Below are 14,691 nucleotides of genomic sequence, written 5' to 3'. Positions count from 1 at the left end.
AATAGATTTAGGAGAAGAACAGTGACCGTCTACCACAGCAGCAATAGAACGGTCAGAAAGGAAACTTGAGATGAAGTTACAGAGAGAAGGATAGAAACCGTAGGAGGGTAGTTTGGAAATCAAAGCTTTGTGCCAGACTCTATCAAAAGCTTTTGATATGTCCAAGGCAACAGCAAAAGTTTCACCAAAATCTCTAAAAGAGGATGACCAAGACTCAGTAAGGAAAGCCAGAGGATCACCAGTAGAGCGGCCTTGACGGAACCCATACTGGCGATCAGATAGAAGGTTGTGAAGTGATAGATGTTTAAGAATCTTTCTGTTGAGGATAGATTAAAAAACTTTAGATAAGCAGGAAATTAAAGCAATAGGACGGTAGTTTGAGGGATTAGAACGGTCACCCTTTTTAGGAACAGGTTGAATGTAGGCAAACTTCCAGCAAGAAGGAAAGGTAGATGTTGACAGACAGCTGAAAGAGTTTGACTAGGCAAGGTGCAAGCACGGAGGCACAGTTTCGGAGAACAATAGGAGGGACCCTATCAGGTCCATAAGTCTTCCGAGGGTTTAGGCCAGCGAGGGCATGGAAAACATCATTGTGAAGAATTTTAATATGTGGCATGAAGTAGTCAGAGGGTGGAGGAGAGGGAGGAACAAGCCCAGAATCGTCCAAGGTAGAGTTTTTAGCAAAGGTTTGAGTGAAGAGTTCAGCTTTAGAAATAGATGTGATAGCAGTGGTGCCATCTGGTTGAAATAGAGGAGGGAAAGAAGAAGAAGCAAAGTTATTGGAGATATTTATGGCTAGATGCCAGAAATCACGAGGGGAATTAGATCTTGAAAGGTTTTGACATTTTCTATTATTGAAGGAGTTTTTGGCTAGTTGGAGAACAGACTTGGCATGGTTCCGGGCAGAAATATAAAGTGCATGAGATTCTGGTGATGGAAGGCTTAACTACCTTTTATGGGCCACCTCTCTATCATGTATAGCACGAGAACAAACTGTTAAACCAAGGTTTAGAAAGTTTAGGACGAGAAAAAGAGTGAGGAATGTACGCCTCCATGCCAGACACTATCACCTCTGTTAGGCGCTCAGCACACAAAGACAGGTCTCTGACATGGAAGCAGTAGTCATTCCAAGGAAAATCAGCAAAATACTTCCTCAGGTCCCCCCAACTAGCAGTGGCAAAATGCCAGAGGCACCTTCGCTTAGGGGGATCCTAAGGAGGGATTGGAGCGATAGGACAAGATAAAGATATGAGATTGTGATCGGAGGAACCCAACGGAGAAGAAAGGGTGACAGCATAAGCAGAAGGATTAGAGGTCAGGAAAAGGTCAAGAATGTTGGGCGTATCTCCAAGACGGTCAGGAATACGAGTAGGTTGTTGCACCAATTGCTCTAGGTTATGGAGGATAGCAAAGTTGTAGGCTAGTTCACCAGGATGGTCAGTGAAGGAAGAGGAAAGCCAAAGCTGGTGGTGAACACTGAAGTCTCCAAGAATGGAGATCTCTGCAATAGGGAAGATGGTCAGAATGTGCTCCACTTTGGAAGTTAAGTAGTCAAAGAATTTTTTATAGTCAGAGGAGTTAGGTGAGAGGTATACAGCACAGATAAATCTAGTACGAGAGTGACTCTGTAGTCGTAGCCAGATGGTGGAAAACTCAGAAGATTCAAGAGCGTGGGCACGAGAGCAGGTTAAGTCATTGCGCACATAAATGCAGCATCCAGCTTTGGATCGAAAATGAGGATAGAGAAAGTAGGAGGGAACAGAAAAGGGGCTACTGTCAGTTGCCTCAGACACTTGAGTTTCAGTGAGGAAAAGAAGATGAGGTTTAGAAGAGGAGAGGTGGTGTTCTACAGATTGAAAATTAGATCTTAGACCGCGAATGTTGCAGAAGTTAATGAAGAAAAAGTTGAGGGGGGGGGGTGTCAAGACACTTAGGGTCATCAACAGAAAGGCAGTCCGACCTGGGGACATTTATGGTCCCCTCCCCAGATGGGGACTCCGAGGCTGGTGTAGGAGTCGCCATTATGATTTTGAAATTTTTGAGTGAAGGGTGTGTGTGTTATTAGGTGCTTGTAGTTTTGTGTGGAGGAAGAGAGTTGTGACTGCCCCCTTGTGTTGTGAGACACAAAGGGAAACATTCAGTAAGGTCACAGCTGGGTTTAATGATAAGTTCACAGCAGCCCCTGAACAGTGCTGCACACCTCACTGGGAGTAATTATCGTTTTGGAAGGTGTCTACTGCCTCCTCCTTGGAAAGCAGTAGGGAGTTTGGGAAGGCAATGGGGGATTTGGCAAGCCAGTGGAGAGTTTGGGAATTCAGTGGGGAGTTTGGGGAGGCAGTGGGAAGTTTGGGAAGGCACTGGGAGTTGACTGGAGTTTTTAAGACAGACAGACAGAGAGAGAGAGAGAGAGAGAGAGAGAGAGAGAGAGAGAGAGAGAGAGAGAGAGAGAGAGAGAGAGAGAGAGAAAGAGAGAGAGAGAGAGATTATAAATAAAGATACGCACAGAAGCTGATAAACGGGCAACAATGCATAAGGAGACTCCACAACAACATATCAAGCATTATATCCATGAACAGCACCCACCTACATTCACTCACTAACCAGGCTGATCTGTACTGTACTTCTGTGTATGGCAATGAACTGCAGTAAATATGAACCAGTATTTTTTCTGTCATTCTTGTTCTCTTTTACCTCAGGCAGTGCAGTGCAGACTCCAAGGCTCCCCAAGTGTACAGCATTGTTGTGTGTGTGGATGGGGTGTGTGTGCCAGACTCCTCACACTCTGTATTGGTAGGTTGGGAGAGAGAGAGAGAGAGAGAGAGAGAGAGAGAGAGAGAGAGAGAGAGAGAGAGAGAGAGAGAGAGAATCATTACCTGTACATTTGTGTCACATGTATATTTTAGCTATATAAAGTGATTAAGTCCGTGTGTGTGTGTGTGTGTGTGTGTGTGTGTGTGTGTGTGTGTGTGTGTGTGTGTGTGTGTGTGTGTGTGTGAACCATTTCCTCACTGACACAAGCCCTTCAGGAGACATTTTTCCTTCATTCAAATAAGCCATAGTAATTTAATTTCACTAAGCTAAAATAAAAATGGTAAAACATGAATTAATCTGCATCCATCCCTTCTTTGAACTTTAAGTGGTATGTGTCCTTTGAAAATACCATTAACTTGTATCTTTTTATTCAGCTTGGGCAGCTACAACAGCCAGATTTGTACACCAACTCTCTCCTTCTCTCATCTCTTTCTCTCTCAGCATTCGTCTCCCCACTTACCTCTTCTCTTCCTCCTCTCATCCTTCTCTCTCTCATCATTCTGACCTTCATTTATTTTTGTCTATGCATGTTTTCTCATTTTTGCATGCACTAACTCATTCTCTCATCTCTTTCACTATTCTTCTCTCCATTTATTTCTGTTCTTGCATGCTCTCATTCTCTCTCTCTCTCTCTCTCTCTCTCTCTCTCTCTCTCTCTCTCTCTCTCTCTCTCTCTCTCTCTCTCTCTCTCTCTCTCTCTCTCTCTCTCTCTCTCTCTCTCTCTCTCTCTCTCTCTCTCTCTCTCTCTCTCTCTCTCTCTCTCTCTCTCTCTCTCTCTCTCTAGCACTCTATTCCCTTCTTCCATTCATTAGAGGTCATCCCCTTACACCCACAGCATGTATTGCACTCATACACATCTCCTCCTCCCTTTCTCTCCCAGTTCTACATGTTTCTCTCATGTCTCATCTCATCTCCTCATCTCCTCATCCTCCTGTGTCACTCTCTCCTTAGTATGGCTGGGCAAGGTCACCTACTATTGAGACAGTAGCTCTTCTTTGGTCATTGCCAGGCTCTCTTTTGGATCTTCATGGCAGTTTCCACAACAGCAAACACTGCAAGCTTGACCACACTGATCTTGTCTCCAGTGAAGCTAAGAGTGGGAATGTTTTTACCAAGTATGTGTTGTGTTGTGGAGTTTTTAGTTTAGTTTTAATCACTGTCCTTCCTTAATCTGTTACTGGAATCATGAAAACACCCTTGCAAACCATAACAACATCTGCTAAAACCTGTTAAAGTATCATTAACCCTTTTAAACCATTACTTGAATCACAGAAACATCCTTGCAAACCCTGACAACATCCACTGAAACTTGTTAAACTGTCACTAGCATTATTAAACCATTACTTGATCATAAAAACACCCTTGAAAGTCCTGGTAACATCCATTAAAGTCTGTTAAACTATTACTAACCATATGAAACCATTACTTGAATCATGAAAATGCCCTTGAAAACACTGATAACATCCACTAAAGCCTTTTAAATTACCACTCCAATCAGGGGAGCTCCAAACACTATTAGAGCCTGTTGATAAAGAAAAGGCACTGGGATATTGGGGAATGCACATTTCAAGCTGTAGCCTTACCTCACATCCTTAACTCTCATAACAGGGCCTTTGTTGGAGGCGTCCCCTGTGATATAGTGGACGACAACCTGGAGCTCTGTGACACACTGACAAGGGAGAAGGTTACTTGTCGCTCCAAGGCTAAGCTGGTCGGCCCCATGAATGTCAGTGTCTGCGTTACCGGAAGAGGCGCGTCTGAAGTGACCAAGATAGGAAGGTACGTGGACTCCCAGGACAGGCTGTACCAGTTCCTCACATATGCTGGTGTGTACATATAATGTGCCTGCACGTGTATGCATGTGAATCTAGTCTTACCTTATGTTACCTAAACCAGTGTAACCTGACTTTATCCTGACTACTGAAAAATAACTGTATAGGAATTAAGCTTGTAATGCCCTGTGTTTTAGCAGTAGATTGTTGTGTTTTTCTTAGTTTTCACAGGGTGTCCTGCAAGTTTAGTTACACACTTTAGGTATGATAGTTCAAGTAATTCTAAGTTGAAAATACTCTATACACATATGCTGTGTTTTGTTTTATTTTGTGAGAAATTAATGTGTAGCTAAGTTGTGAGTTGCGGGAGCTGCTTGCCTGGGTGTGCCTCCGCCTCCTTCCTCCCCTCCTTGGCTCGCTACGTACTCTCGTGATGCTGCGTAGCATTAAGTGATACATTTTTGTGTACATTGTATGCAGTCAAATCCTTACAGGAAATAGCAAATAACAGATTAAATTTTTGTATGTGCCAGTGAAGAAAATGTGCAGGTAACACAGCAATACAGCGGTTATTCAGTGCCACTTTTTAAAACACACATGGCAGTTCACTGCAAATGTCATCCCCTTTGACAGTTATCATCTTGACATTTAAATGGCAAGCCTTGTCAATCAAGTGATAGCCAAAGTGCATCTTTTTGCTCCTGTCATTCCTTATCTGCTCTGCAGCTTCCTTAATGCTGTGAATCAACTCCTCTCTGTAACTTGATTTGTTCTTGTATACCAAGGATTTCATGAGTCCCCAAAGGAAAGAAATCCGTTGGTGTTAGGTGAGGGGATCTTGTTGGCTATTCCTGTGGGCCTCCACCACCTATCCATCATCAGGAGACTGATCCCAGGGAAGCCACTCCCACAATACACAACTTACAGGTTAATTTCTCACAAAATAAAGCAAACAGCATGTGTGTGTATAGAGTATTTTTGACTTAGGATTAGTTGAACTATCATATCCTAAGGTATGTACCTTAATTCATGGTACACCCTGTATTGTTAGTACACACACACACACACACACACACACACACACACACACACACACACACACACACACACACACACACACACACACACACACACACACACACACACACACACACACACACACACACACACACACACACTGCGCTGCCCAGCTAATTGGACACATCCACAGCAGCTCTAAGGAGTTACCTAAGTTTTGGTTGTACAGGGGGCCGAGCTTGAGTCCTGTCTCTATAAGAGGGAATTGTGTGATGTGTGAGTGCAGGGGAAGTGAAGTGTAAATTGGGAAGTGAGCAAAAAAGGTGAATGGGAGAGTAGTGTATGGGTAAACATTGTCTTGTCAGTGATACCAAGAAGGAAGATGGTGGCGGACACAGCAAATATTTTTGAGGGTTTCAAGGAAGAAGACCTCAGTGTAGCTTATACAAATAAACAAATATGGAAAATTGAAGAAAATGTGAAAATATGATAAATTCATAACTTAGTAGCAATAATAAAGACATGGAAGGAAGAGAGAGAGAGGTGGGTGGTGGCAATGTAAAAATATATCCAGTGATATAATAGAGATGAAGAAGAGGAAGATGGAAAGAGAAAAAGAAAACAAAGAACTGAGAGAAGAGGTGACAATAATAGTGAACTTAAACAAGAAGTACTATAAAGAAATCAAGAAACTCAAGGAAGAGAATGAGGAGTTAAAGAAAGCTTTACAAGAGAGAGAGAGAGAGAGAGAGAGAGAGAGAGAGAGAGAGAGAGAGAGAGAGAGAGAGAGAGAGAGAGAGATTAAGGTTGGGAAAGTGAAAGAGTCAGTGACAGCAGAAGTCAAAAGTTGGAAAGAAGAGAGAGAACAACAACAAAAGGTGAATATAGATAAGATCATAAGGCAACAGCAACAGGAACACAATAAGGACATGGAAAAGCAATTGATTAAAATAATAAAGGAAAAAAGTAATCTTGTGAGAGACATTGTACAGAGAAAGATGTTTGTGGTGGTATTTGGGGTCAAGGAGAAGAACTTACTAATGAAAATAGCTAGAGAGAAAGAAGAGGCAAAAAAGACTAAGGAAATTATAGCAGAAGTGGCGGAGGAAGGAGAGGAGATAGTTGAACAAATTGAAGAGGTTTACAGGATTGGAAAATACAATGAAAATGGAACAAGACCAATGAAAATAAGATTCATGGCACAAACAGCAGTGAAATATGTCTTGCAAAGAACAAGAAAATTGGCAAAAGTAGAAGGAATGAATAAATATGAATAAAGGAGAGAGAAGTAAACTGAAAGAGTAAAGTAGAGGAAAGTAGTAGAGTAGAGGCCCAGTCAAAAAATGAGGAGAGAACACAAGAACAAGCGAGGAGATTTGCTTGGAAAGTTGTGGACATGAAAGTGAGGAAATGGTGCCACAAAGATGCCACACCAAGCAGAAGTTTAAAGATTATGTATACTAATGTAGATGGTTTGGTGTTGAGCCAAATGGAACTTAAAGACTACCTAAAGAACAATAAACCAGATGTGGTTTGTTTAATTTAAATCATACTAAGAGGAAATAAAGTTGGAATTTGCAAAGGAAGGTTGTAGTGCATGGAGGAGAGACAGAAAAGGAAAGGGAGGAAGAGCAACAATGATATTGGTAAAAGAGGATATTGTTGTTGAGGAAGTTGAATATGGCGATGGAATGGCAGAAACTTTGAGTGTTGTGATTAAGATCAAATGAAATGAAAAAAAGGAAAGTTACTGTGATGTACATACCACCAAAAACTAATGTATGGGAAACTGATAGATATAAAACTATACAACTAAAAACAAGAAATAGCACAGGAAATGATAAGGAAAAGTAACAAAGTGCTTTTAGTAGGCAGCTTCAACACTAAAGGAATGAACTGGCAGAAGATGGAAGTGAAAGAAAATGTTGGGTCATGGAGTAAACTTATTTTTCATATATATTTACTTATTTATTTTTTATGTAGGAGGGACACTGGCAAAGGGAACCAAAAATCCAATAAAAAAAAAAAGCTCACTGTGATACCAGACCCGGATTAGGTCAGAAGTAGTAGTCAAGAATTGAAGGATATGTGTCTTGAAACCTCCCTCTTAAAAGAGTTCAAATCATAGGAAGGTGGAAATACAGAAGCAGGCAGGGAGTTCCAGAGTTTACCAGAGAAAGGGATGAGTGACTGACTGAGAATACTGGTTAACTCTTTCATTAGAGAGGTGGACAGAACAGGGATGAGAGAAACAAGTCTTGTGCAGTGAGGCCATGGGAGGAGGGGAGACATGCAGTTAGCAAGATCAGAAGAGCAGTTAGCATGAAAATAGTGGTAGAAGACAGCTAGAGATGCAACATTGCAGCAATGAGAAAGAGGCTGAAGACAGAAGAGAGTTGATGAGATGAAAAGCTTTTGATTCCATCCTGTCTAGAAGACTGGTATGAGTGGAATCCCCCAGACATGTGAATCATACTCCATACATAGACAGATAAGGCTCCTGTACAGAGTTAGTAGCTGGAAGGGTGAGAAAAAATAACAGAGATGTCTCAGAACACCTAACTTCATAGAAGATGTTTTAGCTAGAGATGAGATGTGAAGTTTCCAGTTCAGAATACAAGTAAAGATGTTCAGTTTAGAAGAGGGGGACAGTTGAGTGTCATTGAAGAAGAGGGGATAGTTGTCTGGAAGGTTGTGTTGAGTTGATAGATGGAGGAATTGAGTTTTTGAGGCATTGAACAATACCAAGTTTGCTTTACTCCGATCAGAAATTTTTGAGAGATCAGAAGTCAGGCGTTGTGTGGCTTCCCTGCATGAACTGTTTACTTCCTGAAGGGTTGGACGTCTACGAAAAGACGTGAAAAAGTGCATGGTGATATCACCAGCATACCATGCTTACCATGATGGTGAATACAATGAGACAGTGGGTGAACGAACTTACAAGATACAAAGAAGAAGAACCATCACAGTTGGACTTAGTGTTTACAAAAAATCCCAGAAAGTAGACCAAGTATACATTGTCTGAGTCCACTGGGAAGAATTGATCATGTGACAATAGAAATAATGCCACAGGAGGAAAAAGTGTTGCACAGGAATGAACAATTTTGAAATGGGAGACAGAACTATTCTAAGGCAAACTTTGCAGAACTTAATAAATTTTATGGAAAAAATAACTGGGAAGAACTATTTAAAGGTAAAAATTTACCTTTAAATTTGTGCCAAGTTATAAAGTGTAAATTGGGAAGCATGAATGGTATAATGGCAGGTGAGTAGAAGCAAAAAGGAAAAAGGACAGGGCTTGGAGGAAATGATGAGACAACTGAACACAAATACTAGGGAAGAATACAGAAAGGCAAGGAATGAATATGGTATAATAAGAAAAGAAGAAGAAAGAAATTTTGAAAGTGAGATAATAAGAAAATGCAAGGAAGAGCCCAAACTCTTCTACAGATACATAAACAGGAAAATGAAACATAGGGATGACATAAACAAGTTAAGAAGAGAAGGAAGAATTTATGAAACTACTGAGGAGATGAGTGAACTAATGAATGAGAGTTTTCAGTCCACATTTACAAAGGAAACTGATTTTGTGGCACTGAAAGTGGTATCACAGAATGAGGGAATACAGGAAATACAAGTAAAGAGACAACAAATCAAGAAACTGCTGAAGAGCTGGATGTTAGAAAAGCTGTGGGACCAGATCAAGTAAATGGATGGATATTAAAGGAATGCAGAGAACAAATGGAAAAACCCATATGGGATATAATTAACAGCTTGTTGAGAGAAGGAAAAGTACCAAGGGAATGGAAAAGAGCTAACAAAGTCCCAATATACAAACAGGGAAGTTAAATGGAACCATTGAATTACAGACTAGTGTCACTAACAAGTATTGTAAGCAAGCTTTGTGAAATAGTAATTAAAGACAGATGGGTGCAGTATTTAGAAGATGAAAAGATAATTACAGAAAAGCAATTTGGATTCAGGAAAGGGATATCCTGTGTCACAAATCTACTGAGCTTCTATACAAGAGTAATAGATGGAGTGCAAGAGAGGGATGGATGGGTTTGTGCAGTACACCTGGATCTCTAAAAAAGCATTTGATAAAGTTCCACACAAAAGTCTTATGTGGAAGTCAGAGAATGAAGGAGGGCTAAAGGGAGCAATGTTGAGATAGACAGAAGATTATTGACAAGGGAGGGAATTGAGAACAGTAATCAGAGACACTAATTCAAGTTGGCGCAAAGTGACAAGTGAGGTACCACAAGGATCTGTGTTGGCACCTATTATGTTTCAAATATATGTAAATGATATGACAGAGGATCTAAATAGTTATATAAACCTTTTTGCTGATGATGCAAAAATAATGAAAATAGTAAAGGATGAAAATGACTGCAAGGAGTTACAAAAGGATATTGACAAGATACATACATAGAGCCAAAGATGGAAACTAGAATTCAATGCCAGAAAATGCCATGTGTTGGAAATAGGAAAAAGTAAAAAGATATCTTCATTGAATTACAAAATGGGAAGAGAAATAATAACAAAAAATTCATGAAGAAAAAGAAGGCACATAAACATAATATTTGGCTCTACATACAGCTTTTTAACAGACATTAGGGTGGCATTTAACTATTTAGATAGAGAAATAATGAAGAAAATTATAACAAGAATGATATAACCTAAATTGGAGCACGCAGCGTTAGTTTGGGCTCCAAATAGGAAAAAAAAGACATACAGAAACTGGAGAGAATACAGAGGATAGCAACAAAGACGGTACCAGAACTGAAAGACTTAAGCTATGAAGAAAGACTTGAAGAGATGGGATTACCAACGCTACAAGAGAGAAGAGTAAGAGGAGACCTGATAACAATGTACAAATTAGTAAACAATATAGGAAGAATAGACAGAATTGACTTGCTATCACAGATGGAAGAGGGAGAGAGATGGGCAAGGGGACATGGGAAGAAAATAAAGAAGAGTGGATGTTTGAGCGGCACCAAGAAATGCAGCTTCCTGTATCAAACTATTGAAATCTGGAATGATTTGAAGGAAGAGGTGGTTGTGGCAAACAGTGTACACATGTTTAAAGAGAAACTGGATAAATATGGTTATGGAGACAGGACAAAATAAACTTTGGCTCGTGCCCTGTACAATGCACACGCACGCACACACACACACACACACACACACACACACACACACACACACACACACACACACACACACACACACACACACACACACACACACACACACACACACACACACACACACACACAGATACCAACATCACCCTATTCACGTCATACATTATATAACTTCATAAACAGTGTTTCTCATCTGTTTGAGAATAAAATAAAGAGTGGATGTTTGAGCTACATCAAGAAATAGTTTCCCGTATCGAACTCTTGAAATCTGGAATGATTTGAAGAAAGAAGTGGTTTTGGCAAACGGTGTACACATGTTTAAAGAGAAACTGAATAAGCATGGTTATGGAGACAGGACAAAATGAACTTTGGCTCGTGCCCTGTACAATACAACTAGGTAAATACACACACACACACACACACACACACACACACACACACACACACACAGACATCAATGTCACCCAGTTCATATTGCCATGCATTATATAACATCATAAACAATGTCAAACAATGTTTCTCATCCATTTCTGATGTTTTTTTCACATTTTCCTCACGTGCTGGTGAGTCTTGTGATGCCCACTCATCACAAAACTTCTTAGCCACTCCATTGCCTTCTTGTTTACTGTATAAAACTTTGTGTTCTTGTTATTTATTACATTAATATGCTCTTTTACCATGTTAATGAGGATTTCCTTATCAAAAAATGATAAAGGAGTAGCCCAACAAACCGTCACTTCTTTGCTGGTTGCCATGGTGACTGCAGCAGATGTAAACAAATTCGTGTTTCTCATACATTTTTTTCTGTCAGTGATGTGCTGAGTTGGGCAGGAATATGAGATGTAAGCATTGGTGACCACTCATGCTTGCCCACCCCGCTGATTGACAACCTTGGTGAACTTTGGATTTTTGAAAGTAAGGACTTCCCCACTATCTTGATTGTCTGGTGCAGTTTGGCCAGGTGATCACTAGCATTGGCAGAAGGTTTAAAAGTATGGCAATTAAGCATATGATACAGCAACATCAGAAAATGTCTGTTTCATATAATTCCCCACTGGAGCTTCTCTATTCCACTTGATTGCCATTGCTTTATGTGAAATTGACTAGGTTTAAATGTGATAAATGCACCTCAAACATTTCAGATTTAGACAAACTTGATATATGCATCATTAATGCACTCCCCTTGAAACATCTTTGGTGCCTGAAAAATATTGCATTATAATTTGAGAGATGAAGGGCTACATGTAGTACAATCAGCAAATAAGTTATTTTGCATAATCTACGGACATAAGTTTTTTTTTATTTACTCATGAGGACTATGGTCACAGGTTTCCCTCTCTGTTTAGCAGTCTTAACTCTTTATGATGTGTCACTGGGCTTGCGTAAATATATATATATATATATATATATATATATATATATATATATATATATATATATATATATATATATATATATATATATATATATATATATATATATATATATATATATATATATATATATATATATATATATATATATATATATATATATATATATACCAATCGGAGTACAAAAAACTATTAAGCTTATGACAACACTAAATCAGTGCCTAATATTAGCCAGCATGAATGAAATATTTTCATATTGTTTATGCAGTTTCTTCAAATGCTGGATGCAGACACTTATTTGTATTTCATTATACCATAATTAATGGCTTATAAGACACATGGACTCAATAAGACGCACTTCAGTTTGGGCAGGCATAAAAAAAAAAAAAAAAAAGGTAAGTGAACAGGTTTAAGCTCTGAATATGAAGTGGAGGGCTTCACCTGACATTTGAAGCCCTCTTATATGTATTCAGATCCTTATTAGATCTCAATATTTTACATTTAAAAAACCTTAATATTTGCCAGGGCCTACCAACACTAGTACTTAGACTAATCCTGCTGTGAGATGTAAACAAATGTGGCATAGACAGTGACATTGTCAGAGGCCAGATTGTAATAAAGTTTGTACATCACATTTTTTTTATCATCATTCTACACATGATCCTAGTTGTATATTTTAGTACATTTTCAAAGCATAAGGATGTGTGAAAACAGATTCACCTTATTCTCTACAATGTATTTTTATTTGAAATATTCAGTACAAACCATCACTGTGAGTCACCCTACTTCATGACACTCTCTTCACTTATAAAATCTTTTATTTAGTTAGGTAGTAAGCTATTTTTTAAGAATGCAATAGTTTCTCATTAGCTTCAAGTTTTGTTGAACATGTATGCAAGGTAAGAATCTTAAAAGATAGGTACAATTCCAGTTGTATGGAGGTGTGTCTTACCTCAAGGAATAATGGCATCATACTAAGAAACGCAGTGAATCCTGCAGTTGTCACCAGGTTTGGTTTGCAACCAACTGCAAGTTTGTTTTGGTACATGAAATGTAAGAGTCATCACCTAATTTCTTCCTGACTGGTGTTATTTTATGTGAATTACTAGTAAGTACGACCTGTTATGCATTGTTATCTTGTAAAAAAGAGTTGTTTTTGTGGTATAGAATTGATCATCACTTTGTTTATGTATGTGAAGATGTTTGGGATTTAATCTAAGGGCCACTGTTGCCACAGACTTACCACTGGCCACTGTCCCAAAGCTGAACCTTGGTCTTATAAGATGCAGGCTCATTTTCTGAGACTTTTTTGGGGGAGAAAAAAGGTGCGTTTTATGTCATCAAAAACAATATTTTGTTCATTCGTAAATATCATTTGCAAGACTTCCAAAATAATGTTAATGATTGCATACATATTTTAAACATTTGCAACATGCATTCTGGAGCCAGTTCCCACCCAGTCCTTCTCACCACCTCTCCCACCACACTGCTCTTCTCCACTCAGTGTTATTACTCCACATCCACAGGCCATCACTAGCAGACCTCTTGGGTGGTTTCCAAGACCCCAGCTTGGCCTTCAAGACACTTAACCATACCAGGGGTCTTCCTCCAGCAGCTCACCAGAATATAACTGGATAACTTGCCTGCTGCCAGCGCCTCCAGGCCTCTAGAGGTTGTGGCAACCACAGCCTGCACAGCCCCTCAAATCCCCAACAAGAACAAGAACACAACAGGGTAGTGGGAGTGATGGCTTCAAGACACACTGCCACTGTACAGGGCAGCTGTTACTCTTGTACATCATGTGCTGCTTACAAGACTGTGTCTAAAAATCTGAGAGGAAAAAGTAAAAGCTCACAGGACTGGTTGACGAGACAGCTAAATGACCCTTATGTGAAGTTGACCAAGCAACATCAGTGCAGGTGAGCCTCAGCACTCTCTTTTACCCCTTCCTTTCCCACATTAGCCATCTTCCCACTCCCTCCCCAGGAAGGCCCCTATGATCATTAGCCAATGCAAGACACTGCAATAGAGTGACAGTGTATACCTGTTTTTTGGGGCCACTTCTTGGTAAATATGTTGATCATGATAATTTTTTCAGACTGAGATAAATTTTTTTACTGCTCAAAATATTATGCTTTTTCAAAAGGAGATAGTGACATTGAATAATCTTAGCTATAGCAGCTCCTCATGAAGCAGCTAAATTATGTGGATATTGGTGATGAATACATACTGTACAATATGGGTGTGAGGGTTGTTTTAGGGTCACTCGGTTACATTAGTGACGTGATCCATCGTACACTGCGTCACAAATTGTAAGTCCATGCTGACAGGGTTTACTTGGAGAGATATAGTGTTGATGCATGTGTTCGTATGTTTGTTTCCAGTATGTAATGATGCATGCTCTCTTGCATCTCTTTTGTTCAGCAAATGAGAACTGTACTTTTAATGACATTAGAATGTCGTTAAATGTCACTTACTTCCAGGCAATGCATCATTTATTTTCAGCCAGTCACCTGAGTGCAGTGCACACAAATTTAAATACTTGGATTTTATCATGCAGTTCCATAAGCA

At 39.6% G+C, this 14,691-nt stretch overlaps 1 protein-coding gene across 1 annotated transcript in view; it reads left to right on the top strand.

Moving 5' to 3' along the window:
* The window catches only part of LOC135112449 (uncharacterized), a 20,232-nt gene extending 6,474 nt beyond the window's left edge, over window positions 1–13,758 (top strand). Inside the window, exons 3-5 of the mRNA XM_064026909.1 lie at window positions 2,697–2,790; window positions 4,420–4,590; window positions 13,647–13,758. Of these exons, the coding sequence (XP_063882979.1) occupies window positions 2,697–2,790; window positions 4,420–4,590; window positions 13,647–13,758 (377 nt within the window). The remainder of the gene's footprint in view (window positions 1–2,696; window positions 2,791–4,419; window positions 4,591–13,646) is intronic.
* Window positions 13,759–14,691: the final 933 nt, after the last annotated feature.

This window comes from Scylla paramamosain, chromosome 23, assembly GCF_035594125.1.
Source record: "Scylla paramamosain isolate STU-SP2022 chromosome 23, ASM3559412v1, whole genome shotgun sequence".
Lineage (NCBI taxonomy): Eukaryota > Metazoa > Arthropoda > Malacostraca > Decapoda > Portunidae > Scylla > Scylla paramamosain.
The sequence above is the reverse complement of the archived record's forward strand: the minus strand, read 5'-3'. Positions and strand labels throughout refer to the sequence as shown.